The sequence below is a fragment of the Alosa pseudoharengus genome, unplaced genomic scaffold, assembly GCF_046254945.1.
Source record: "Alosa pseudoharengus isolate Yale_2024_CS ecotype anadromous, Long Island Sound unplaced genomic scaffold, YU_APseudo_1.1 YU_APseudo_1.1_scf_22, whole genome shotgun sequence".
Taxonomy (NCBI): Eukaryota; Metazoa; Chordata; class Actinopteri; order Clupeiformes; family Clupeidae; genus Alosa; species Alosa pseudoharengus.
This window is the reverse complement of record NW_027468680.1, coordinates 33,261,683-33,289,299: the sequence shown is the minus strand read 5'-3', so window position 1 is coordinate 33,289,299 and position 27,617 is coordinate 33,261,683. Positions and strand designations below refer to the sequence as shown.

The window sequence follows — 27,617 nt, the reverse complement described above, 5'->3', positions numbered from 1 at the left end:
ATGAAGAGTCTTCCCACTCTTTCTTGCAGTGCCCAGAGAAAAACCTATGAAAAACTCCACATCATTGCTCAGAAGCAGGGGAAGACTCTGATGAGTGCTCTTGGGTAGGATGCTACCCTCCCACTAACACAAATCCAAAATCTATCTCTAACAAACACACACACACACCTGCATTACACATGAACATAAACACAAACACATGAAAACAGCTGTGAGACCAGGCATAAATAGGAGCAGCACTTTCATACCTTTGATTTAGGGCCCGGGACTATTTTGGTGAGGGCAAAACATCTCTTTAATCTCCTCAACACAAGTGTGGTATCATAAACCCCCTTAGAGAGGGGTAGGAGGATCTGTGTGTGTAGGTGTTTGTGCGTGTGTGTGTGTGTGATATCAGTAAATGCTGTGATGGCGGGCAGGCCGATCGATGTGATCCTCTTGTTGCCCAGTGGGCACTGTAGCAGCAGCAGCGGCGGCGGCAGCGGCAAGAGCACAAGCAGAGGGCGAATCAAACAAATCCTCCAGAAAGGGCCCTGACTCAGGGGAGAAGGGAGAAGAGGTGTTCCTCACACAGCCCTATCGCCCCAGCACCAGCTGCAGGGGAACAGGGGGAGCCAGCTTGGAACATGCATCTAGCAGCTTCACCCCACACACACACACAAACACACACACCCTTTGAGAAGGCAGGGGGAAGATAGAAAATAGCTTTGGACACAAAAAAGAAAAAGGTAAAGATACAAAAGAGCTATCTTTGATATATGCTATACTGCCCTGCTACTGTGTTTTGTGTGTGTGTGTGTTTGTTTGTATTTGTGTGTGCAGTGTGGCCCATTTCAGTTCCAGGATAGAGCGCTCAACTCATTTCATTTCATGCTGGGCTCTCCACGCCAGTGTGCCTGTGTGTGGCTGATCAGACAAGCCCTCCTGCGACATCACACACACATGCACACACACATGCACACACACACAGATGATGATCGTAAACACACATCTCAGGGTACACCACATGGGCATAAGAAACACACTTTATTTGCTCACGGCGCTGAGCACCAGGCTTGCGCTTAAGCCTGCTTCTCACTTGAGTGCTGTGCTGTGAGTTCTAATGTGTGTGTGTGTGTGCGCACGCACTCTCACCTGTGTCTGTATGAGTGTCTATGAGTGTCAAAACTTTTATGTGTGCATGTGTGTGTGGGTCAGTTTATGTGTGCATCACCATGTGTCTGTGTGTCACCATTATGTGCATGTGAGTATGTGAAGTGAGTATATGTGTGTGTGCATGCACATGTTTGTTTGTGTGTGTGAGTATATTTGCTTCACTGTGAATGTGTGTGAGAGAGTGTGTGAGGATGTGTGTATGGAAATGTGTGTGTGTGTATTTGAGTGGAGCTCAGTTTGGAGTCTCTTGTCTCAGGAAAGTGCTTTTCTGCTTGTCAGTCATCCAGTGTTCAGCGTCGTCAAGCAGCCTGTTCCACACCCTCATCCTATTCTTCACGCAAATTAGCCTCCATCATGTGACCTACTGATGTGTGTCAAACCACTAAGCCTGGCCCCTCTTCCCCTCTCCATCCCTCTCTCTGAGTCTGCCCATCTTTTTCTCTCTGCTGGATGGTGGTGTGTGGTGTGGCAATACAAGTGCTTTTATTTGTCACATACGCTGTAAGGTTTTACATGCAGTGAAATGAAAAAGGGGTATTCTGTTCTGTATTTCTCTTCCTCAGTCTCTCTGTCTTTGCTTTGAGACAGTGAAGGCGTCTGCCCGACTGCAGTAGGGTGAAGAGGCCAGAGGCTCATTTGGGTGAGAGGCATGATCTATTTGGCTCTTGACCTCACCCTCTTGCTGTAGGTGTCTTTCAGAGTGGGAAGGGAGGCTCTGATGGTTCGCTCGGCTGTGCGCACCACCCTCTGCAGGGCATCCTGGTCTCGAACGATACAATTCCCGTACCAGGCAGATATGCATCCTGTGAAAATGTTCTCAACAGCTGAGGAGTAGAAGGTCCTCAGAATGGAGGGGGAGACTGCCTGGATTTTGTTTGCGAGATGCTCTGTGTGCAGGGTCCAGGTGAGGTCCTCAGTGAGGTGCACCCCAAGGTACTTAAAACTGGGGACCCTCTCCACAGGCTTTCCGCTGATGGTAAGTGGGCCCACTGCCCTGCTTCCTCCTGAAGTCCACCACCATTTCTTTCATCTTGATGGCATTTATGGCCAGGTTGTTGGTCTGACACCACAGTGCCAGGTCTTCCACTTGGTTCAGATAGCTCTGCTCATTGTTCTCCGAGATTAGACCTAGTACCACGGCGTCGTCTGCGAACTTGATGATGGAGGTTGAACTGCTGGAGGTTGTGCAGTCGTGTGTGTGGATGACGAAGAGCAGCGGGCTCAGGGCGCACCCCTGGGGGGCGTCTGTGTTGAGTGTGCATATGTGTGAGTGTATGCGTACGTGCTGCGTTGTCAAATGTGTTTCGGTGTGTATGGGTCAGTGAGGCTGAGCGCTGGGGAAATAATCTCATCTTCTCCAGCATCTCTGCCCAGGCAGAGGCAGGGCAAGTGGCGGTGGTGGCCAGAGATAGGGGGGTGGGGGTGGTTGAATGTAGGGAGTGCCCCACAAGACATGACCCGGATTTGGGCTTGCAATGAGATGAGTGAGGAGGCTGAGTAGGGTGGCACACATGTATAGATAACTGTGTGTGTGTGTGTGTGTGTCGCACACATGAGTGTCTGGCCCAGGACCATAAGTCTGAAGGGTTATGCTATAGAATCAGACTGTCCCCACTGTGTGTTTGCATATGTGTGTACATATGTATCAGCCAGTGTGTGTGTACACGTCTATGCATGTGTATGCACTGGTATCAATGAGTGTGTGTGCATACATGTGGGTGTGTATGTGTGCATCTATTAATGATAGGAACGTCTGTCTGTGTGTGTGCTTGTGTGTGTGTGTGTGTGTGTGTTATTTGCATATCTCTTGAACTGATTGTCCGACTGATTTCATACTGGTGTTTGTCTTCTCTATCATCAAGTTATTATTAAGCTAAACATAGCATCAACTCAAAACAGCTGTTAGGCCTACTGTTACAGGCAGGCTACACCGGGCATGTAACTGAAGCGTTCCGTTTGCTGCAACAATTCTCAAAAAAATCTTGCGAGAATCGTGAAACATTACCTTGTCCGTAGATAAAGCTCTTTGGAGAGGAGGAGTTTTTGCCCGTTGTTAATCCTTCACCTCAACAACAAAAACACTTTTATTGTGTACAGGGGGGGATAAGTCACGAGAACTTTGCTATTATTACTATATTACACTCCGAGAACGGAGCGCTTAAGCTGTGGACCCGGTGTAGCCTCCCTATTAGTCTGTCATTCTGATCTGTAAAAAATTGCAAATGCAGCCATGCTTAAATTCTTCTTAGACTACTGCATGTCTATTATAATATAATATAATAACATTTTATATTCATTATTGAATGCTTAGCTGGAATTATGTTTTTCCCTATCATCCCACTTTTAAAGCAGGCCTGTGGGCATGTAATTGGGCTATGGGTTTTCTACAGGAAAAGCATGTTTTGAACGGACACTGCAGTGTATTTGAAATTGACATATGCGTGTGTGTGCATCCACATGTGTGTAAACACTTAAATATGTGCCATGGAATGCTACCAGGCCACTGACCTGCACAGCGTCTGCCTCTAGGGACAGTGATGTCATCACCCATAAATGCCGGAACTCTTTCACACAACTACTCTGTTGTTCACTTCCTTCCCTGATCACCACCCCCCCCCCCCCCAACAAAAAATCCCCAACCCCACTGTGTAGTTTACGAGTGTTGAGGCTCAGATCCTCCTGAAAAACATGCTCACAGTTCCAGGAAGTCTTTGCCATGGGCTGTGAGTGTGAGGGGCCAGTTGCCTATGGCACAAAGCTATAGCAGGTATGTATGTATGTGTGTGTGTATGTGTGTGAGAGAGAGAGGTGATTGTGACATGCCTGGGAGGTGAGGTGACTTGAGGAATGATGAGAGCCTGTGTGTGTGTGTGAAGGCCAAAAGGGAGGGGGAACTCACTCGGTACACTAATATCAGACATTTCAAACTCATAATTTCTCTCAGGATTATTTCATGTCTGTGTGTAGCCACAAGTGGCTGCGATCACTTTGAGCCTCAAACTGCCTTTTATTGGTGAGCTGATTTTGAGACATTAACCTTTGCTTCAGGCTATGTTCATGGCACGATTCTCTTTTGCTCTTTACCTAACATTAATGTTAGTTGTTATGCTAACTGTACTTTTGTTAGTCTGCATTGTTAATGTTACCTAGCTGATGTTACCTAGTTTTAAACATATACTATCCAATGCATATTTAAAATTAGAGCTTTTTTAACTGGTACTTTACTGCTTTCCTGTGTGAATGATACTTGAGAGAAGGAGAAGAGAGAAGAGCAGATGAGGGTTGTATGCTGGGCTGTCAGACTGAGAGGTTAATTGGCAACCAGGAGCCTTCTTAGCATCAGTCCCATGCAAAACACAACATCTCACCTCTTACCAGTAAAAATGCACAGCATTCACCTCAAACATACACAGATGCTTACCCCACTGTCAAACACACACACACACACACACACACATACACACACACACACACACACACACACATACACAAGTACTAACATGCTTACCAACAATGCACACTCCATTGCACTGGAAACACACATGCACACGCACACACCCACCCACATAGAAGATAAAGATAAGATGAGTGAGAGGCACAGAGGTGAAAAAACATAATCATGTTCCCTCATTCTGAAGCAGTGAGGGAACCTTCTGCAATGTGGCTAAGCCTCATTCCTCTGAGCATGGGAACATGCGTCTGCCTGCCTGTGTGCTTGTATGTGTGTGTACTGGTTTGCATACATATGAGTGCGTATCTACTGTATGATGTTTGCCTTTGCAGTTCCTTCAGCAACACCCACTCTCCTGTGGAATCTCACTATAAACCTTGCCACAATACACACACACACACACACACACACACACACACACACACACACAGGGAGGCGGCCTGAGGATTGGGCTGAATTTAGAATTGGTGGCGCTGGATGGACACAGTCAGGCTACCAGTGCAAGAGAGGCCTCCCTGATGACTCACTCCCTCAGCCACCCATGGTCCTAAAGCCCACCACACTCCCTCCCCTTACCTCCCCTCCCCTCTTAAAAACAACACCATGGCACAGAGGTAGCCCCCTGAACATGCCCCCCCCTCCCCCATTTACTACTCTTCTTCTTTTACAAACACATACTAAGCGCTTTCAGACATACGTGTAAGACCGGAGGTTCTGCCGATGTTAAACGGTGGGGCCGTATATCTGAACGACATAACCGGTCATATGGAAGTCCGAATTCACCCGGTGTTTATACTACCCCCGACCTAGTATTTCCTCCGGACATTATGTAAATGTGCTGTGTCTGAACGAGGAGTAGAACATTCGGTTAAAATCACACCTAGTGAGAGGGCGTGTTGGTGACGTTTCTTTCATGCGTCCATGTGGTTAGATCTGACTTAAATGCCAGTGTTATGATGGAGTGGCATAGTGCTGTCCAGAAAATCTCCAACCTGGAAAGATGCAGACATCACGGAGCTACTGTCCATGAGGGCATACAACATTTTGATAGAACACCTGAAGGGAACGTTAGAGACACGTTAGGCTACAACTGCATGGCAAGGAGAAACGAATTCAGAAGACTGAATCATCATAAGCAGAAGGCGCTGAAAAGGCAGTAGCCTATAGCGACGTCGTTGACGACAATAACAGGAGTATTTAATAAATTGTTAGCCAACACGGTTTTCTGTTCATTGATAGCCTTCATGACCTGCTGAGCTCGCTGATATTTGCTGAGCATATATGCCTAGAGAAAATGAAAACGAAGAAAACCCAACTTTGTTCCAAGCTCCTTACGTAAATGCTACACATGGGGAGAGGATGCTTTTGGAAAAAATAAACCATGAAAAAACGAACAACTTCACTGTTATTAATGTTAGTATTTTGTTTGTTGCTTAAAAACGTTGTATGATCTTGAAGTCTTGAGTTAGCCTACTGAATTGGCTGGTAGCCTACCATAAAGTTTGTGCATGCTCTCTCTCTCCAACGCAAACCAGATTTGGGGTTCTATAGCCTAGCTAATTCTGGTACATAACGTTGAAAACAGATAAATGTGTTTATTTGAAGCACACATACAAATACTGTAGGCTAGGTCAATTTCAAGTGCCCACTTACGTGACTAGCCTACTTCAAGTATTAGCCTTTGCACAATAGATTTCTTCTTCTTTAGCCTACATAATGAGAGGCTATATTTTGTAAACAAGAAGCAGCTGTGACAGGCAGCGGCCGCATATAATCTGCGTCATGTCTCAGCATCTTGTGAACTCTACAAGCCCCCACCCCTCACTCGACAACCACACGGAGATTCTGTAATGTGCGTGTATGTCGTTCACACATACGTCCGTGTAAGGTCAGTATTAGGTCCGCAGTTTAGCATCATATCTGAATCATCCGAAGGGTAGGACCTCCGTTTGACAAACCTCCTCATATACTCCGGAGGTTATATCTGAAAGCGCTTACTGTGAGTGGTATAAAAAGACAGATAACAGTGTAGAAATAAAAAAGAAAAATGTGAGCAGTATATGGTTTAATAATCCATAGGTTATATGACACTCTTGTGAGAATGAGTACAATGAGTCATGGCTTTGAGCCTTCAGTCCGTGGAGATGGAGGTGTGTGTGTGTGTGTGTGCGTGTGTGTGTTTATATGTATGTGTGTGTTTATGTGTGTGTGTGTTTATGTGTGTGTGTATGTGTGTGTGTGTGTGTGTGTGTGTGTGTGTGTGTGTGTGGGGGGGGGGGGGGGGTAGGTTTAGTTGAGCAGGCAGGACTCATAGGTGGGCACCATGTATTTGATGTTGATGAAGGCATCTTCGCCGCCATAACGCTCAAACACCTCCAGAGTCTCCTGGATCAGGTCGCCGATGTTCTCTCTCTTCTGCTGGCTGTAGTCGATGCCATCGCCCGAGTTTACTGCAGACAGATGGAGGGGGGGGGGGACATCAATTACACCATTTAATTCTTGACTCAGCTTTTCAATGAAGCATTAAAGTACCATACGTCACTGCTGAGATCACTGAAGTGGGGGATATTCCACTGCACATGAGGCTGTGAGGGAAGATTTATGTGAATGAGCAATATGTTTCTTTTGTTTACCTTTGTAGACCAACCATATTATGTAGTTTGGCAGATCACAACAATGCAATGCAACTGTGGGAAAAGAGGAATTGGAAATGCATCGGGATACCAGAAAGAGATCAATGACAACCAATCTAAGGCAAAGCCAGCCCTGCTGCAGCTAGCCTACAGTCCTACCAAGTCAAGCTCTCAAGCCCATCGAAAGCTCAGTTCAGGTTGGTCTGGCCTGGTCTGGGTACAGCAGCCTGGCTAGTAGACCATCCAAACAGCCAGAGTGCTATACTCTCACCTCAGTCAACAGACAACAGACACACACACACACACACACAAACACACAAACACACACACACTGTAATGGTCCAGGTCCACTGGCCTGGGCTGGTGTGGTAAGTTGGACCTGTAGCTGTGTGTGTGTCTGTTGATGTGGCTGACATTTGATTAGTTATTCAGGGTGTGTAGACAGTGGGCAGAGAGGGGCACCCTCTGACCTAAGCTGCTCTCTCTCTCTCCTGGGTCCACCTGGGTAGTGGTCCCCGTATGAGTCTCGGTGGCTGCTGAGCAGAAATAAGCCTGCTGCTCCTCCACTGCACTTCAAGGGGGACCCTGCGCCCTGCGTTCACCAGCCCAATTAAAGCTGAATAAGACAACTCCAAAGTCTCTCTCTCTATCGTTCTCACTCTTTCTCTTCCTCATCCTCTCTGTTCATACCACCCTTGGTTTCAATTTCTCTGTTTCCCCCCCTCCCCCTGTCTGTTTTATCTCTCATCTCTCTCTATCTCTCTTTCTCCAGGCTGCTCATTATACAGAAAGGATGCCAGCCACATGGATAGGAACCAGTCTGTAAGTGGCAAGTCTCTCACAGCACACTATGGCCTGCTTGTGCCCTCTGAGTCACACACACACACACACACACACACACACAGACAGACAACGCATCCTAAACACACACAGACTTAATGCTTGATTCTAACCTCATGTGCTCTCCAGCTGTCACAGAGTTTCAAACTTCCATCCCTGTTTCCCAGCCCACAGAGAGATTTCCTTGTGTTCACCAGACTATGGGTGTGTTCTAAATGGAAGGCATCTGCTCTTTTGCCTTGCTGGCGTAATATAAAGATTTTACTTTGGAGTTAAGGCATCTTTAAGAACGATGGTTTCAAACGATCTTTTAAGATAACGTTGACACTATGGTATGACGTTAGCACACAACAATAACGTCAAACTAGATTACATAAGATAGCAGACAAACGTTAAAAAGTTGGCTGACAGATGGCACATAAATCACACCAGACACTATCAATGATTACAACAATGAAATAATCAGATAGTGCAGTGTTTATTTCTTGCTAGATTTTGAAAAATCTAAGCAAAAAAATGGAGCTGTAAGAAGAGTTTCATCCTCCATTGTGTAAACTTTTCACAGCAGTTTGAGGGAGTTGCCACTATTTGTGGGTAATAGGCAGCATAGAGGATACATCGCAGCTGCCTTCAAAAACAACTGTCTTAGGGGTAGTTGGAAGGTATCTTAGAAGGCGTGAAAAGATGTGATCGGTTCAGAACAGCAATTGTTGCCTTGCTTCTTTCTTAAAAGGCAGCAGTTCTTCCCATTTGAATCAGAGCCTGTGTGTGTGTGTGTGTGTGTGTGTGTGTGTGTGTGTGTGTGTGTGTGTCGCAGTGCAGCTGGTGTGATAGAGTTTTATGGCTAGTGTGTGGGGGTGTAAGACAAGAGCGTCACATTCCAGCTTCAGTCCTGACCCATTCCACCCCCTATCCCACCCAGTGCTGTGATTTGTTGAAGGCACAACCTTCGCCTTATTGACAGAATCTTGCTGAAAACGGTAACTCTGTCTCTCCCACACTACCATAGTTAACCCGCTTTACGGGCGATGCCGTAAACATAACTTTGTGAGCAGTGCAGTTACACCAAATTTAAGAAGGCAACTGTCTCTCTTAAAATAGAACCTTCACTGTGTGTCCTGGCAAGACCCCTGGGCCAGATTTGCTTTGTGCTATTACCTGATCAATATTTAACACAGGAAACATTCAATATGCAACCTGCCGCTCAGAAAGAAAGGCTGTTAGCTTTTAGCGCAGCAGCACACACACTGGTCTGCATGATAGGGCCAGATGGGAGTGAGATAGAATTAGAAAATAGTGTATGCCTGGCCCACACTTGACTAGAACATGACCAGTAGGGCAGAAAAATCTTTAACACTGAGGCCGGTTGCACCAACAGGGCTTACGCCTGGTCTTAAGCTACAACGTTCTTAACTCAGCGTTCTCAACGGTCCAACCTGATAGATGCACCCTCTAGGCTTAAGTCTTTCTCTCGCTAAGACTGGGTGTAAATCTTACGACTAATAGGTATCGGAAAGTTACCTATTTTACCTAAGCCGTTTTACGCGTATGTGTCACTTGATATTAATTTTATTTCTATACAAACCAAGACGGTGTATTCCTAAAGAAATGCAAGCACCCACCCCATAAGGGTATCTAAATTATCTCTGTACCAAAAATGACATTGTGCAGTGACTCAAAGAGCTGTAAACAGTGTTGTAAGGCTGCATGTACAAAACCGCTCAAGCAGAATTTTGATTTTGTGACGAAAATTCTCAGTCTAACCATTGTGCCGAGTGAGTGGGCGGAAATAGGGCACCCACCAGCTTAGCACCAAACTCCGAGCACGGTAAACAAAATTGGATATTTTAGGCAGTAAAAGCTCCCGTTAAGAACCAAACCAGATTTTGTTCAAATCTACAGGTTCATCAATCAAATATTATTTGGAATTATTAAAAAACATCTTTGTTTTCGAATTTTCAAAAGAAAGGGGCGGAAATTGGTACATTTATGATAGCAGGCGTAAGGTCAAAATTTAAGCACTTCTCATAGTCATTTACAGTGCAAACTACACTGCTAACATTCTCATGGTTGGCTGTTTGCACGCTAGCAATCGTTTTAGCTACACACATGACTATCCCAGCCAGGCAATAATTATATGGCTTTGTCGGTATCATTCACAGATAAAAAAAACAGCAACTGTATTTTATTGTATCTTATTGTTTCAAAATAAAAGTCCTCACTACTATAATTCACTATTAAATAATTTAACCATTTAAACTACTCAACTATTTAACTGTTCAGCCATTCCAACTGTCAGTTGTCATCAACTATGACTCCCACCAACTGTTTCCTCTGCCCACAACTGTTTTCAAATAAGTTTGTTTTGCATTTTATGTTAATATATGTTTTGCATTATCATGCACTGGTATTTTCCTCGAAATAAAATTTTCTAGTTTTTTGTTAAAGGGAAACTTGGCAGGATTTCCCCCTCTGCTGGAGAAATTGTGCATTATGCTATTTCAAACTGTGGAAAAAGGTAACGATAAAGCACATGGATTTGTTTACAAAACGGTTAGCATAAGTTCGGCAGACAATGTGGATGTTACAAGGTAAGAAACACGATTTAAAACGAGTTTCTTGTTTCTCACTAGCTAGCTCTACTCTTTCCGGGACGGTAGTCTCAATGTTGCAAGGTTGGTTTTCCGCCTGGGGACGCTAGGGGCAGCGGGAAAAGTCACCATTTTCACTGGAACAGGTCATTTAAACATCCAAATGATTTCTAAACAGGTGTATTACGTTGAAATAGTTGCCAAGTTCAACACATTGTATAAGTATAAGTATATACTCTTTTGATCCCGTGAGGGAAATTTGGTCTCTGCATTTATCCCAATCCGTGAATTAGTGAAACACACACAGCACACAGTGTACACACAGTGTGGTGAAGCACACACTAAAGCGTCCCACATACTCGCCACTCCCGACCGGTAGCGCGACAATGTGACGTCACGGGAGCGCCATAACCATTTATACTCGTGCGTCGTGGTCGCGACACTAGTTGCCTGAATTGGCATTGGCCTCAATGTCACTACCCTACTACTAAAAAACTACCCTCTGTGATGATACTTCAGACTTTGGTTGCTGCTATTCACAACTACCATCATTACCATCTAGTTTCCAAGGTGTGTGCAGCTAGATAGATAGATAGATATAGATAGATATTTATTCATCCCGAGGGAAATTTTAGCTAGCTGGCTGGTGCTGAGAGATGAGTTTGTGTAATTTCCTTGGTGGAAAGAGATTTTTTTTCAGGTCTTAGATATCCTTTGGTTGAAAATAAATATCTTTGTTACCGTTTGCTGGATTATTGGCATGTCCCTGGGTCCTAGGTCTTTCATCTTAATTCCCTCTCTCCGGTAGCTTCATTAACTTATCCAGCAAACTATTTAAAAATCACGAACTCTCACTGGTAACCTAGCCAGGTTAATTTCCCTCTCTTTTCAAACTGACTATTCAAACATGTTTATTTAAGATGTGGGCTAAGCTATATGAAATGCCTGAATGTGGTTGATGTCTGTATAGAGGCACGCATGCTCCCTGATCTTGGCTTCAAGCTCATCCTGCTTGTCGCGCGCATCTGAATAAAATCTCCTGTGCACAACCTGCCTGCGCGAGGCTGAAATTTCTTGTGCGACAGAGGAAATGACGCAATTTTTACGTCACATTGTCGCGCTACCGGTCGGGTACAGCGATTATGTAGTACACTTAATCCCGGTGCAGTGAGCTGCCTGCATCAACAGCGGCGCTCGGGGAGCAGTAAGGGGTTAGGTGCCTTGCTCAAGGGCACTTCAGCCGTGCCTACTGGTCGGGGTTTGAACCGGCAACCCTCTGGTTACAGGTCCGAAGTGCTAACCAGTAGGCCACGGCTGCCCCCAAAAAAAACCTGTTTCAAGAGCTACGTTACAGAGTTTGAACGAAGTTTCTACATTAAACGGCTGAAGCTGAATTAGACGCAGACATTTTGGTTAGGAGAATAATAATAAGAAGACTTCTGATAACAGAAATTTTCATGCACTGTAATAAGTTCATGTAGCTCTACTGTTCTAAAATGTACCAGTAATGTAGGTAGGTAGTTCACAGGAAGAAAATATTGGTCGCCCTAACAGATGGCAAAGAATCATTGCAACAGGCAAGTTAATGGTTGTTGTCATTGTTCCGTAGGCATCCACATGAACGCGCATCGCTAAGACCGGGCCTAGTTAAGCTTAGGAGCCTAGGCATATGTGCAGTTGGTGTAACCGACGTAAGTTCAATTCTGAAGATTCAATTCTGAATTCTTAACAAAGACCAACATAGCAGTTAGGACCAGGCGTAGCAAAGACCAGTTAGTGCAACCGGCCCCTGTTGTCTATTCCAGCAGGGCTTTGTGTGTGTGTATGTGTGTGTGTGTGTATGTGTGTGTGTGTGTGTGAGAGAGAGAGAATATGCTCTAATGTAGGATGTGTTTAGAATATGTTCCACATCAGTTGTAATAACCGAGAGCAGCCCTGATGAAAGCTCACATTTGTTTTTAGTGTTGTTTGGGCTGTGACTCAGACAGGGACAGGGATGTTCAGGAACACACGCACACAGACACACACAAACACACATACAAACACAGAGGGATGTTCAGGAGAAGAAAACACACAGACTGAAAGAAAGAGAGAGAGAGAGAGAGAGAGAGAGAAAGAAAGAAAGAGAACAAGCCTTTTGTTTGGGTGCTGACAGACACAGGAGCAGCAAACTTTCATCTCAGTAATAATGAATACACTCCTGAGATGAGACTAAAAACACAAACACAGCCAGATGCAACACTGAAGAGTGAAAGAGAGAGAGAGATTAAGCATCCTGGCACACCAGAGCCATATCAGCCCTGGCCTACATACTCACAAACTGTTGTTGGGAGAATGTGTGCGTTGTGTGATGTGTGTGTCTTTGTGTGAGAGTGTATGAGAAGAGAGGCCTTTCTTTCAACCGTTCTCAGCAGCTGTGAAACATGTGCCTTGGGACCAGTGTTGCAAAGGTTTGTTCGTAGTATGCCTGTCTGATGCCACTGTCTCACTCTGTGTGTGAATAATGTGTGTATGTGTGTTTGTGTGTGTGTGCGTGTGAGAGTGAGGATTGAGTTTGATCATGGAGAGTGACTAGGTCACTGTGAAGTAAAATCAGTCAGACACCCACAGGTATCTCACCTCAGACACACACACACACACACACACACATACACACACACACACACACATGTACACAGAGGAATGGAGGAAGGACTTTAATAGCATTTTTTGTCTCATTCTTCCTGCCTTGCTGGAGGCAGAGGGAAAGGAGCCATGCCTGAGTCTGGAATAAGAGGCCATACCAGACAGCAGTGTCCCGGTGAGTGTGGAATTGGAGACAGATACACTTACCCATGAAGAGACGGAAGACAGAGGGCTGATTTCTGCTTTTAGAAAAATGCTTATGTCTTCAGAAGGGATGCTACCCTCAGTATTTTCACTCTCTTTCAACACAATTGTTTTCTCTCTCTTGTTGCTGTCTTTCTCTCTCCTAGCCCTATGGCCTGGTTCTGCGTGCCTATTGGTCCAAGCTCATTCCAAGGCGCCCACCAATCAATTGTGTCTAAGTTTGATGATGCTGAAGTGAACTTGTCTGAAATATAGTCACAGCAATCAAAGCAGTGCTGGGGCTAGATGACACAATATACTGTAAATAGTAGTACTAACACTAGCAAACATCAAACATTTTGAGCTAGAGTAAGAAGAATGTGTAAAACTAAACATTGAGGTCAAAGACATTGTTGCCTTACTGCCAGTGGTGTTAGAAAAAGCCTTGGCTTGCACCAATAGTGGCTAAGTAGGAAGTAATCATGAGGTGAATTTGGGTGTTGTTATCCCAGGCAACTAGTTCTGAACACAGGAGGCTGATGTGAGACCTTAGGAATTGCTTGTTATGTCTGCTCAGGCGTCAGTGAAGAGTACACAGCCCCACACAGCTCCACCTGTCAGCAGCGCCTGTTGAGGTCTGTCACGCTGCTCCACTCCTCCTGTGATCTCAGTGGAGACTCAGGGACAGGGGCAACAGCTGCGTCCTTCCTGTACTGCCCGTGGCAACAAGGCCTCTTTACTCTTCCATCACACACACACACACACACACACACACACACACATGATCTCTCTTTCTTTCCCTGTCAGACACACGCACACACACGCACACGCACACACAGACACACATGCGCGACACACACAGACAAACATGCGACACACACACACACACACACACACACACACAGGCACACGCAACACAAACACACACACACACATACACACAAACAAACACATCTCACCTCTTTCTAGCTGCTTTCAGACCTAGGTGTAAGTCTGCATGTTCTGTCATGTCTGAACGAAGCGAAGAACATGCAGAGATTCTGTTCATGTTTGTGTTCAACCATGTTCAACCACACAGAGATTCCGTTAATGTGCGTTGGTGTCGTTCACACATATGACCACATAATGTCAGCATGTTAACATCATATCAAAATCACCCGAAGGGTCAGACCTTCATTTGACCAAGATCCGCATATACTGCGGAGGACATGTCTGAATTTGTCAGACACACACAGGTGTGTGTGTGTGTGTGTGTGTGTTTGTGTGGGTGCGCGCGTGCACGTGTGCCCTTGTCAGAGTGAGGCTGACAGGTTTGTCCTGGCCTCCTTTGCCCTCTCCTCTCTTAACACACTGCTCACTCCACACACCACATCAGAACTGTCTAGTGGACAGCACACACACAGACACAATGCTTTGCACAAATCTGTCCTCAGAAAACAGCACATCCCATATAAACACTACTGTGTACAGATCAGTCATTCAAAACAGCAAAATCCCTGACTTTGTCTCACTCTCTCTGTCACACACACACACACACACACACACACTGGTCAGCCATGACACCGGGGAAGGAGAGTGAGAACAGCCTGCTGAAACAGGTCAAAGGTCACCTGGTGACCAGCCACGCATGTCTCTCTTATCAAACACACGCACACACACACACAATGAGCCTGTGAGGAATGCAGCTGTGCAGCGTTCTTTAGGCAGCCTTCAGGGAAGTTTACCCAGTTATTCCTTTACGGTTCTTTCCTTCTCTCTCTCTCTTTCAGACACACACACAAACACAGACACAAGCTCCCAGTGGTATTGAGCAACCAGTGGAGCTGGTTATGAAATGAGCTTGCAGATTCCAGAAGTAGATTAGCAAACACACCGAAAGAGCAAAACGGGCTGGACTGAGAGGTCAGTGCTGCCTAGAGCACACACACATAGACATGGTCCCAGAGAGGGAAACACCTCAGCATGCTGATTCAGTCTCTCTCTCTCTTTGTGTGTGTGAAGAGATGACCTTGTACTCAGAAGCAGATGTTTCGCACACCCCGGAGTCCGTCAAAGGGTGTGACCTCATAGAGCAAACACATCTGGTTCTTATACACACACACACATCCTGTGGTAGCATAGTGGCTAGCTGGGGTAGCAAGCAGTAGCCAGAAAAGTTGAGGGTTCAATTCCAGGCTGTCACTGTTGTGTCCTTGACATGGCTCGAGATTAGCACTCGCCAAGTGGCCACATGGCGGGTGAACGTTTGTATCAAAATAGTTAATATAGTTGGTGAAGCTCTCCTGCTCCTCATGTCAGAGCATTGCGGGACAGACAGACACATGCACACACCGACGCAAACATGCACACACTGCAACGCCAGCCACAACACCACTTCTGTTTGCCCTGCGAGTCACCTGCTGCAACGTGCTGCTAGCTAGCGTTTGCCTCAGGCTAATTAATTTACTAGCTAGTATGTGGTGATATTTACAAAAAGTCAGCCAACTTGCATGTCAAGCCTCATGCATTTACTGTGAGACAAAAGCAATTGACAGATCTCACGCTACATATCATGCTAACTTCTTGTCTTTGCTTCCGATGTAGCTTAGTTTGATTGATAAATAAGAATCAGGGTTCCCACTCTCCATGATCTTTCCCTGACTTTTTTTAACAAATAATCTGAATTTCTCTGACTTACTATAATGAATGGTACAATACCGACAAATGATTTCAGAGCAGCCACGTAGCATACAATAATCTTTTACATCTTTAGAGCGGAAAATGAATAAATTGAAAATGAAAAAAGCTAATAAGCAGATATATACCAACTCTGTGTGGGAACCCTGAATAATTGATATGGTGACGGGATCTGTTCATTTTGTAGGTTACATGTAGTTTATAGGCAACATCACATAGCCTCAAGATAAAATACCGCTCTGCATCAAACCGAGCGCTTAAGTTCAAATTCACACATGGCATGAAGTGTTTTCTTTTATCAGAGAATAACCGAATGACTAATGCATCTATTAGGCTAACGCAGCATGTTGCTTTCTGTCTTTGCATTGTTTAATTTTCACTGGTGAAAAAGTATGACTGGCAGTAGGATAAAAGTACATTGTCTAGACTAGTAGGCCAACAAGTTAAATTCGACCACTGGTCCTTGAGCAAGGCACTTAACCTTGAGTTGCTCTGGGGAAACTGGCCCTTGTAAGCTGGCGTAAGTCACTATTGATAAAGCGTCAACCAAATGAATGAAAGGGCACTTTCACGCCTGGCTCTTTGAATCGGAATGTGGAGTGCTTCTCCTCAAAGATCGGTTTGATTGGGTATATGTGAAAGCAGCAACCACACTCTGTTTCGGAACAAAACAAACGGACCGAAACCGCTTGAAGGAGGTGGTCTCAGCTCTTTTCCAAACGAATTCTAGAGCGGTTCCTTTCCAGTGAGAAAGCAATCGGCCCGTTGTAGCGGAACAACTCGCTGGTGCTTACATTTCTGTAGGCCTACACATTAGGTTACAAGTTTATTCCACTTTTAACAGAGTATATATCTAGCTAGCCTATGTTTTGAATTTCAAGCAAATGTCTTAGGCTAACTTTACCAGAGTTATGTGCGAAAACAGGAGAGAGTGGGAGAAGCCTAGACTTTGGACGCACACACACACACGCACATATGGAGCTCTTAATAGCCCACGTTAAATGTGGGGTTAGGTGACTGCGGGATAGTATCTTCAGCTGTAAAATGTGACCAATCAGGGAACAATTTAAAAGTGCGTGGGTTTCTTTGTAGACCAACGTTTAATCTCACATGGGATTGTTATATAATTTTTTCCGATATAAATGCTTCCATGTGAACACAAACGATCCCAGGGGACAATGGAGAAAAACTGCATCGATTCAGCCCGTAATTCGGAACAAAATAGGTATGAAAGCGCCTATAGTATACTATAGTATAGTTGCGCTCACCCTGTACAGTACCAGTACCTGTACCTTTTTTAATTCCAAAGGCCAAGGGAACTTTATCAGGAAGGGTATGTATACTTATGGCCACAGTATTTTAAGGAAGAACATTTATTTATTTACGATTATTCATTCACAAAGAAAATTAGTGTCCTTAGAGGTTGGATTTTTCCTCATTATTTAAATTAAGGCATTAAGATCAATTTCCAAAAGATGATTTTTTATTCCTCTTTTTAGTCAACCTTGTGTATGCACATTGTATATAAACATGGTATATAAACAGAGCACAACTGAATCTGAGAGAGAGACAGAGAGAGAGAGAGAGAGACAGACACAGAGAGAGAGTGAAGGTATGTGTGTGTGTATGTGTGTGTGTGTGTGTGTGTGTGTGTAGGTGAGGAGGAAACAACAGGCGAATACCTTCACACTAGGGCTCTAATTAAAAAGGTCTGTCAACTGGGTGCCAACACCCAGCCTCCTCACACCAGTCCTCGCTGTCGCACCAGTCCCTCTCATAAAAGAGTCTCTCCAAGGAGTGTGTGTGTGGGGGGGGTGGATTACCCGCTCATCGCTGGGGGTAGGGTGGGGGCCAGAATGCCTCTAACACACACACATACACACACACACACATACTTCCAAATATTAAACATCACTAATGGCACAGACACACATAGTTTTCTCAACTATATTGCAACTGGACACAGTGCCAACATGCATCTCGACACAGACACACACACACATACTGAGGCTACAGCCACACTACACCGAATCAGTTTTGACACGGATTTTCGGATCAAATCCGATCCGCGTCCACAAACACTGTATCAGTTTAGGAGTAGATACAATGTGCTGAGTGTTAACTATTTTGGCTGTTAATACTCCATGAGGGGGACTATCGAGCCCTGCAGTCGGGCATTTTGGCCCTGAAAGGAAATATATGTGTGTGCGCACAGTTTGGGACTACTTCAATAATCTCCATAGAGTGCTGCTGTTCACTGAGTGCTTGACTAGTATAATCATTCAACAGTTCAAGTTGTTTTTTAGAATTAGTGAAACACACACAGCACACACACAGTAAGGTGAAGCACACACTAACCTGGAGCAGTGAGCTGCCTGTTACAGTGGCACACGGGGAGCAGTGGAGGGGTTAGATGCCTTGCTCAAGGGCACTTCAGCCGTGGATGTGGGCATGGGAGAGCAGTGCTCAACCACTTCCCCCGCCCACAGGGGATCGAACCGGACGCAAACCAGCAACCCTTCGGTTACAAGCCCAAAGCCCTAACCAGTAGGCCATGGCTGCCCCAACATTTATGTACTATTACCTTGCGTGTTTTATATTTTATTTTTTATATTTTTAAACTTTTCTTTGACTTTTGCCCTTCTATGCTTTTATTAGTTATTCCTGTTTGCTTGTGTTTATGTAAATCACACTGAATGACCTCTGTGTATGAAATGTGCTTTTAGGTGTCGCCACCAACGTCATAAATTTGATGCGCGAATTTCTGAATGTGCGCCATCTTGGGAGTATAGAATTATTGCTGGTAGCTGTGCTCCATAGAGCAGTATGACAGTAGCATACCATTTTTGATCAAAGAAAGTATTATTATAGAAGTTATACTAAACCAGACACTGACTTTCTAATAGGGTTTACATTATGTTCTCTTTTGCATACTTCCAACATGGCCGCCACCCACTTTATGACATCAGGTGGCGACACCTGATATAAAAAAAGTTGACTTGACTTGACTAGTATTATAATCTGTAACACTCTGGGCCAGATGTACTAACGCTTTTGCGCCCACTTCAGGCGTATTTGTTTCGCAACGTGCGTGTAAAATCATTGCGAGGTATGTACAAACAGGCCGCAATGATGTAAAAGCGCAAACTGCCTGTCGCGGGAGCTGAAAGTGGCAGATTGCGATTGTCATGTCATGCATATGCATTCATGGGAGGATCCAGGGGAAAGTGGGAGTTTAGCGTAAAAAGATGGGAGGGGAAGAGTAAAAAGCGCCTTATTATGTATTCCGCGGTATGTACAAAGACTGCTCCTGAAAGCGCACGTCTATTCTGCGCCTAAATATTTGCGCCTTGTAAAAGCAGGTGTTAATCCAAATTGAAGTTCAATGCTTCAATAAGAGAACCTTTCAAAGACAACAGAATCGCTATTTAGAGCACCAGTTTTGCAAGTCTCTGTAGGCTACTATCAAAAGCAACATTAACTTTCGCTGGCCTTTCGAATGTCTTACTTTCACTTTCACGTCATTCACTTAAACTTTCCTACTTGCTAGATTTGACCAATTTTCCATAGCCTACGTTCACAAGTAGTTTGAGTAGAACTACTGATCTTCATTATCTCCCTGCTCGTTGACATCTTATCATCTATGGTATTATTTCATGATCGCTAAACGTTTGATTCTTTTTAATGTTGTCATCAGTTAACTTCATTCAACTGCGCTTGTAGGCTCTGCCATTCAGTTGTGGACGTTCGTAAATTGCGTTTATGGGCGGAGAGAGGCAGAGAAAGGCGCAGTTTACACCAAGGATTGAACGATTGATAAATACGACAGAAACTTGGGTCTGTCAGCATTCGCAGTCTGCGGTTTGTCCATGGCGCTGATAACGTTACGTTCGCAAATGTACGTACATCTGGCCCTCTGAGTGCCAAAAATGCAATATGCCGTTTTTTGTTCCCATGTATTGAGTGCCAAAAACGCAATATTGCGTCTTTAGCTTTTTTCTTAAATGACGAAAATAGACACTCTAACACACCTTATGTGCGATTTTGGGAACTCTATCATGAATAGAACTGAAATAGATGACGATTGAAAACTCATGAAAACGCACAATCTGGACATTTTATCATAACTCGGCTTTTGATGCCGCTTTGGGTCGAATCAGTGACGCATTCACGAAGGTAAAAACCAGGCCATTGATTTTCGTGGGTTTATCACTAGGTGGCAGTCTCGCCAGGTCTCTCTAGGGCACCACACGCCAGGTTAAAAACATTACAAAGAGTGACTGATCAGCTGATCACTGTGCTGAGAAGGGAGTTCCATCTCCACCACGGGCCGAGCGGAGTGGGTGATAGGCCGAGTCACGTTTGCAAGAGGGCACGTCCTTGCCAGAGTGGCGAATATGTTGGTGATAGCGTCACAGACGTTACTGACCAAGAGGAGGAGGAATTATGGAGCCCAACAGCAGTAGAAAGGTGGTTTTGTGAACAGAAAAACTATATTTATCTGACACAAGTTCTTTGACCGAAATGTAAGTGTCAGAAGAGTGACAGGCTCAAACAGCGCATATTTCATAAAAGACACTATATCTCCATTTCTAGAAAAACAAAACAGGGATTTTGATGAAAACTAGCCACTGTTTAGATTGGGATTTCTCAGGAACAGAGGCATGTAGAAATAAAAGTTTATGAAAGCTTAAAGTATCACCTTTCAAACGAGCCAAAGTATGTGTCCATAGCTATAACACAGAATACACTGTGTCTCTACAAATATCGTCAACAATGATCTAGATTGCTGGCACTCTGAACCAAAGCTTCCGAAAACAGCGCAGCATTCAAAGTTTTAACATCGTAGGTGCTTGTTTGCATGTCCACAGCCACTGTTTCCAGCATTAGGCTATCGTCATGCCCACATCCTTTTCACATGTTTTTTTTTTTTAATGTTAGTCGTTGTATAAAGAACATGCAACATCGAAATCAGCTTAGACATTTAGATATGTTCCCTTGGCCTTTGGAATTAATTTCTTTGATGTGTTGATTGCTTCTTTACATGAGCCTATTGTCTATTGTAGTGGAATGGTAGCCAGGTAGCTTTGTCGACGAACGACAAACGAATAAAATAGCCTACCTCATGTGATGGACATTATAGAACATAGCCTACACAGTGCTTCTAATGATCAAGAGGGATTTATTTGTCACATACACAATTACAGTAGGCTATATAATAACTACAGTGTCTTTAAATTGCATAGGCTATAATCTGTTGCCATTCACTGTATGGCTGTCAAATGAATAAATGTAGCCTACTTCTTAAAAAGCAGCATGGCCATCATCACGTGAAACGAGCACAACGAATCAGGGAAGGGAACATGGGCTCTCTTTTCAGATAGTTCCGCAACACACTACTGACACACCGTCACATTCGTCCGATACAGCTGCGGAGCATGATGAGTTCGGGGTCTCCAGCAGATCCAAATTGCTCCACTTCGGAAACGCTGTTATGATGGTTGAATGTGGACGGGAGGGCGAAAACTGTGTCGGAAACATTGCTTGAGCCTTATCAGGCTACCCCCGACACTAACAATAATGCTTTACTGTTAAATGTAGCTGAGGGCTTGCTCATTCGTAGTAATGTGACAAGCTTCATTGGAACAAGCTGATTCTACACCTACACCCACACATACACATACATACACACCCACACCCACACCCACACACACACACAGCCTCATTTCCTCACTCAAATGTTAGCTCCATCACGACAATGGCTTTACTAAGCAATACCAGAGAGAGCCTTTTATTGGAGTGTAGTTCATCAGTTTGGTCCTTGTTTGGACAGCTGCCTATTCACACCCCATATACAACATCAGTCACTTCACACCTTCACATCCTCCAACCACAACCCCCAAAACTGCCGTAAACAAGCTGCTTCACCCAGGGCCAGCTCTCTACCCCGGATGGTGGAGAAAGCAGCTCGTTTCATGGATGCGGAAAGTGTTTATTAGCTACTGTTGGTTAGTTTTTCCTCATTCTCTTCTCCCCTTGTCCCTATTCTCCTCCCGTAATGGCAAATTACGGCACGCTCATTTCTTTTTTCAATTAGCCCGTCACTGGGCGCGTGAAGGAGCGAGCGATTGGCCCATTCGTCACCCTCACTGCTGACCGCTTGCCGGTCACCCGCCTCATCTGCACTGATGAATCTGTCCTCTGTTAGCCACTAATGCCCGTAGCCCCATTATCCTTTCAATTATGCCCCCCCCCGCCAACACATACACATCCTTTGCCCCTGAAGTGCACCCCATTGATGATATGGAGGTGGCTTTAGGAGTGGTGTGTGTGTGTACGTACGTGTGCTGTGTGAGTGTGTGTGTTTCTGTGTGTGGGAGGTGGTGTGTGTGGACTGCTGGGTCTCCTATGACATTATAGCTGTTTTTATAATGAGCTCATTCTGTGTGAGGCCTATAGACCTTTGAAGTTCGCCTACAAAAAAGCTACCATCTTTGCCCATATAAGGAGATCCGGTATCTTGAGATTTTTCCTATGGGAAAATAACATGGGGATTTTGAATTATCACACCTGTTAAAGGCACACTATGCAAGATTTTCACCTTTACGAAGCCAATTTGATGGGAAAACAAACTTGTAATAGGCGAATCGTTCACCTAGCATAGCTATACAGCATAGACGTAGCGAGTTCCTACCGAGAAAATCAGCCATGCAACTTCCAAAAGCAGTGCCCCGCCAAATCTTGTGAGAATCGTGAAACATTACCTTGTCAGTAGATATAGCTCTTATAGTTTTTGCTATAGTTTTTGTTGTTAATCCTTCACCTCCACAACAAAAGCATTTGCATTGTGTACAGGGGGTATAAGTCACGAGAGGTTTGCTATTTACAATAGCAAAGTAACATATAAATGCATCACAACTCTGCAAATGTTTTACTCTACACACTTTTGTCCTCTGCCTTCGAGTGGATAATGTGATCTCTGGTACATTAAAGCAGCACACTTTGATTTTTGCTACCGCAGAGCTACCCACTCTGCTCTACGACACTCATTCACACACAAATACACACAGACATGTACAGATGCTCATGCACCCACAAACAAACACACACACATAGATTTGTACTACATACATACATAAAAATAAGAAAGGCACACACACACACACACACACACACACACACACACACACACACACACACACACACACACACACACACACACACACACACACACACACACACACACACACACACACACACACACACACACACACACACACACACACACACACACACACACACACACACACACACACACACACACACACACACACACACACACACACACACACACACACACACACACACACACACACACACACACACACACACACACACACACACACACACACGGCCCACTGGTTAGCACTCTGGACTTGTAACCGGAGGGTTGCCGGTTCGAGCCCCGACCAGTGAGCTGCGGCTGAAGTGCCCTTGAGCAAGGCACCTAACCCCTCACTGCTCCCCGAGCGCCGCCGTTGTAGCAGGCAGCTCACTGCGCCGGGATTAGTGTGTGCTTCACCTCACTGTGTGTTCACTGTGTGCTGTTTGTGTTTCACTAATTCACTGATTGGGTTAAATGCAGAGACCTCACGGGATCAAAAAAGTATATATACTTATACTTATACTTATCTCTTTCAAACACACTCACATACACATCCAACAACATTCTTCACTTTTTCCATTAAAAGGTGCAGAGATCGTACACGATTTCAAGCCCATTACATTTTTTGTCACAATCAGCAAACATCTCCTCAAGACTGCTAGATGCCCATTCTGTGAGTACACTGTAAAAGAAAACGGTCTCTGTAGGCAGCCCAGACTCCGAAAACTGGAAACAAATAAAGTGGGGGCAGCCTGTCCCCCAAACAAAAATGAAACCCTGCGTGGAATTTCTCTGGGGATACTGAAGGGGGGGGGGTACCTCTCTGGTGTAACTCTGGTGTGTTTTGTTTGGTCCTTGTTTAAAATGTAATGTGAGTTGTTTTGGACAAAAGCGTCTGATAATACATTTAAATATAAACATAAACATCAAGAAACGCAACTTCCTGCACCATTGCTGACTGCAGATTTGTCAGAATACAAGTTTTGAGATGAGTGAAGCCTGCATTATTCCCAGAGCGAGACAGAAACACAGATAGAGAGGGAGAGATCTTACGTATCTTATCTTCTTATGTATTAATTTATTGTATTATTATTTGTTTTATATGTTGTTGTATGTTACTATCAACAATAGCTTTGGCAACACTGTTCCCATACAGTCATGCTAAAAAAGCAACTTTGAATTTGAATTTGAGATAGAGAGACAGAATGGTCATGCTTATAATGCTTTTTTGAATAGGATTGAACTGAGAAAGAGTAAGCCTCTACCATCTTACTGAAAGAGCAGAGAGAGTGTAAGACGCTCAGAAATGATATATATATAGCCTCGGAAACATAGAGACATCGAGCTATATCCTCACTTGAAAGAGCTTTTGTGGACAAATAGGGTGAAGAGTTAAATGTCAATGATATTATTACTTATTCCACTGCTTGGTTGAATTTCCTATTGTCCTACGTAATTTAGAACGACCATTAACCGTATGTTATCTGCACACCTATGAAGTAGATCCATTTTTTGGCCGTATCACACTTGTATATTAATTCGCCAAACTCGTTGTGAAGTTTAAATGAACTGTCACGTTGCATCCGAGCTGTAAAATGCAGACGTTCAGAACATTGCAACTTTGTAGCATATGACGGAGGTGGCTTTTAGCTAGATGGATGACAGCAGGCTAAGTAAAATAGCGATGTTTCAAAGCTAAAGTTCATCAGAATCTTGGGATACGCCCGCTTGACAACGGGAGAGATAGAACTAACGACTGGCCTTTGGCCGTAGCAACCATCCATTTAGAACTAGTAACGGCAGTTTGTCCTGTGAGTTGAGAAATTAGTTGATATGTGTAGGAAGAAATTAGTTCTACAAACAAGACAGTTTTAGCGATTAAAACGTTTAAATTGTAACAGGAAATGAACACAATGCAAGTGGCAACAGTGGAATAAGCGGGATAATGGACTCCACGGTGGTCTGTTCACAGAAGTTAACCCTTAGAACCCTAAGCTGTTTTTAGGGCATTTTCACTACCTTTATTCATAAGGATTTATTCTGGTCATTGTAAGTGCCACACACATATATTATACATTGTTTTTTTCAGGAGAGTTTAGGCTATTCAGATCTGCCATCATTTCATGTATTAATACTAGCATTGATTTTATTTTGATTTTTAAAGAATTAAAATATAAAAAGTGTATTATAAAAATTCTTATATTTCGACATGTATCTCACCACAGCAAGCTCACAGCTCTACATGCATTTCATGTGTGTGTAGGGCAGACTGTCCTGAATCGGGCAATATAATTGCCATGTTGGAGGGATACTCTGGGGCTGAGCAATTTACAGAAATATTTGCTGTGTGATTTACGGAAATAAATGCCATTTTTTATTTAGTGATGAAAAATGACCTTTCTGCGCTCCATATCTGTGACACGAACTGATCTGACCTGACTTGACCCGAGGTTGCGTGTTAGCCTGCGTGCCTGTGTGTATGCAGTCATAATAATTATCAACTCTTTACTGCATTGCCATGAACAAAGTAAAGGCAAAAAAGGTGTTTATTTGTTGAACAAATTGGGATGCAATGTGAGCCTTGAATTGGATGCCATGCAGGAATTTGCTAGGATCTCAAAACCGGAATATGAACATGCTTTGTCATAGAGAAACACATGATAGCATTGGATTATAAACATGCTTTGCCACAATAGAGACAAAAACGTGGGGTAAGTCCAGCTATATGAAGTTATTATTTTGCTGTCACTTCGTCTGTTTTATAACCCAGAAGGATGTACTTGGTATCAAATGATAGCTCTGAGTCTCCTCTTTCATCTGACATGCGTGGCATATCTATGCGATCACGGGTCCGCAAGTAATTCAAACGAGAGTAATGAGTGTGCAGCATTGGTTTGTGTACATGACGTTATTATTTTGCAGTCACTTCATCTGATTTTATAAGCCAGAAGGATCGATAAACATGGTACCAATGGATAGCCCTGTGCCCCCTCTTTCATCTGATATGCTTGCCATATCGATGCGATCACGGGTTCGCGGGTAATTCAAATTAGAGTAATGTGTGTGCAGGTGAATGCAGAGAAGTATAGACTGTAAATATGATGCAATTTGATTTAATTTCATGATTTTTTTTAATTTTCATACTTGATCGTACAGACACGTGTGTAGTCTCGTTGGAAAGCCCCACTTCTGCTCTGTCGTGCAATAAAGGTTTCATCTCGCTGCGATGAACCGTTCTGGAGCAATGTAACAGAGAAGAAAGGGTGTGTTTTTTGACGCACTTTGCGTCAATCGGGTTCTAAGGGTTAATGCACTACGAGGTTTAAACGGCCCTCCGCTTCGCATCGGGGCCGTTTTACAACCTCGACCGTGCATTAACTTCTGTGAACAGACCACCGTGTCGTCCATTATCCCTTACATACTCGTTAATCTGACTCCATTTGATTAATAATTTGTATCACCAATCAATTACCAAGTAACTAGTTTATCAGCTATTAAGGAGAATGGCATGGCACACTATGAGAATTGAAGTTATAGATTGGTAGGCAAATGAACAATTTATTTGGCATTAAGCCTTAAAGGTAAATGTAACCAATATCACTTCAGTTGAAGGTAAAAGTAAACTCATATGTTCTACTGTAACAAAGTAACAAATGGTAACAAAGGAAACTTAACCAATTCACAGAGGTAAACTTGACAAGTTAGAGATAACAGATACACTAGATAAAACAATACAAACCCAGAGATAGGGAAAGGGGGAGAGAGAAAGAGAGAGAGACAGAGAGAGGGAGAGAGAGAAAGGGAGAGGGAGAGAGAGGGGGAAAAGAGAGAGACCCAGAGAAGAGATCCAAGATGGAAAAAAAGAAGAGACCAAGCTGGAAAAAGAGGAGATGGGAAAAAAGGAAGAGCCCAGGAGGACCAGAGCCTCCACTTTTATCATTCACTTGGGTCACCCCCGACTCATTGTTGTCTGAGGTGGATGGGTGTGGCCCAGGTGGATATGATAACTTTATGCTACAGTGTAGTTTTTAGTCTACAACTATGCACAGATACATTAAATTGTAATGAAACCATGATCAGACTGTTGCCCACATTACAAGTATTAATTCAAGACCAAACATGAATGTATTATTTGGGTCGTTTAAGAGGGGTCTAAAGACATTTCTATTCAACATATACTTAGTTGTTTAAGCGCTTATGTGTTATGGTTTATATAATGTTGTTGTTTTATTTTAATTGGGCTGTTAATTAATTTGACATTATTGTTTATTATTGATATTCTCCTTAATGTAGTCTTA

At 43.9% G+C, this 27,617-nt stretch overlaps 1 protein-coding gene across 1 annotated transcript in view; it reads right to left on the bottom strand.

Moving 5' to 3' along the window:
- Window positions 1-6,878: 6,878 nt before the first annotated feature.
- Window positions 6,879-27,617, bottom strand: part of pacrg (PARK2 co-regulated) — a 237,810-nt gene continuing 217,071 nt past the window's right edge. The window contains exon 5 of the mRNA XM_076299775.1: window positions 6,879-7,056. Within this exon, the coding sequence (XP_076155890.1) occupies window positions 6,896-7,056 (161 nt within the window). The 3' untranslated portion in view covers window positions 6,879-6,895. The remainder of the gene's footprint in view (window positions 7,057-27,617) is intronic.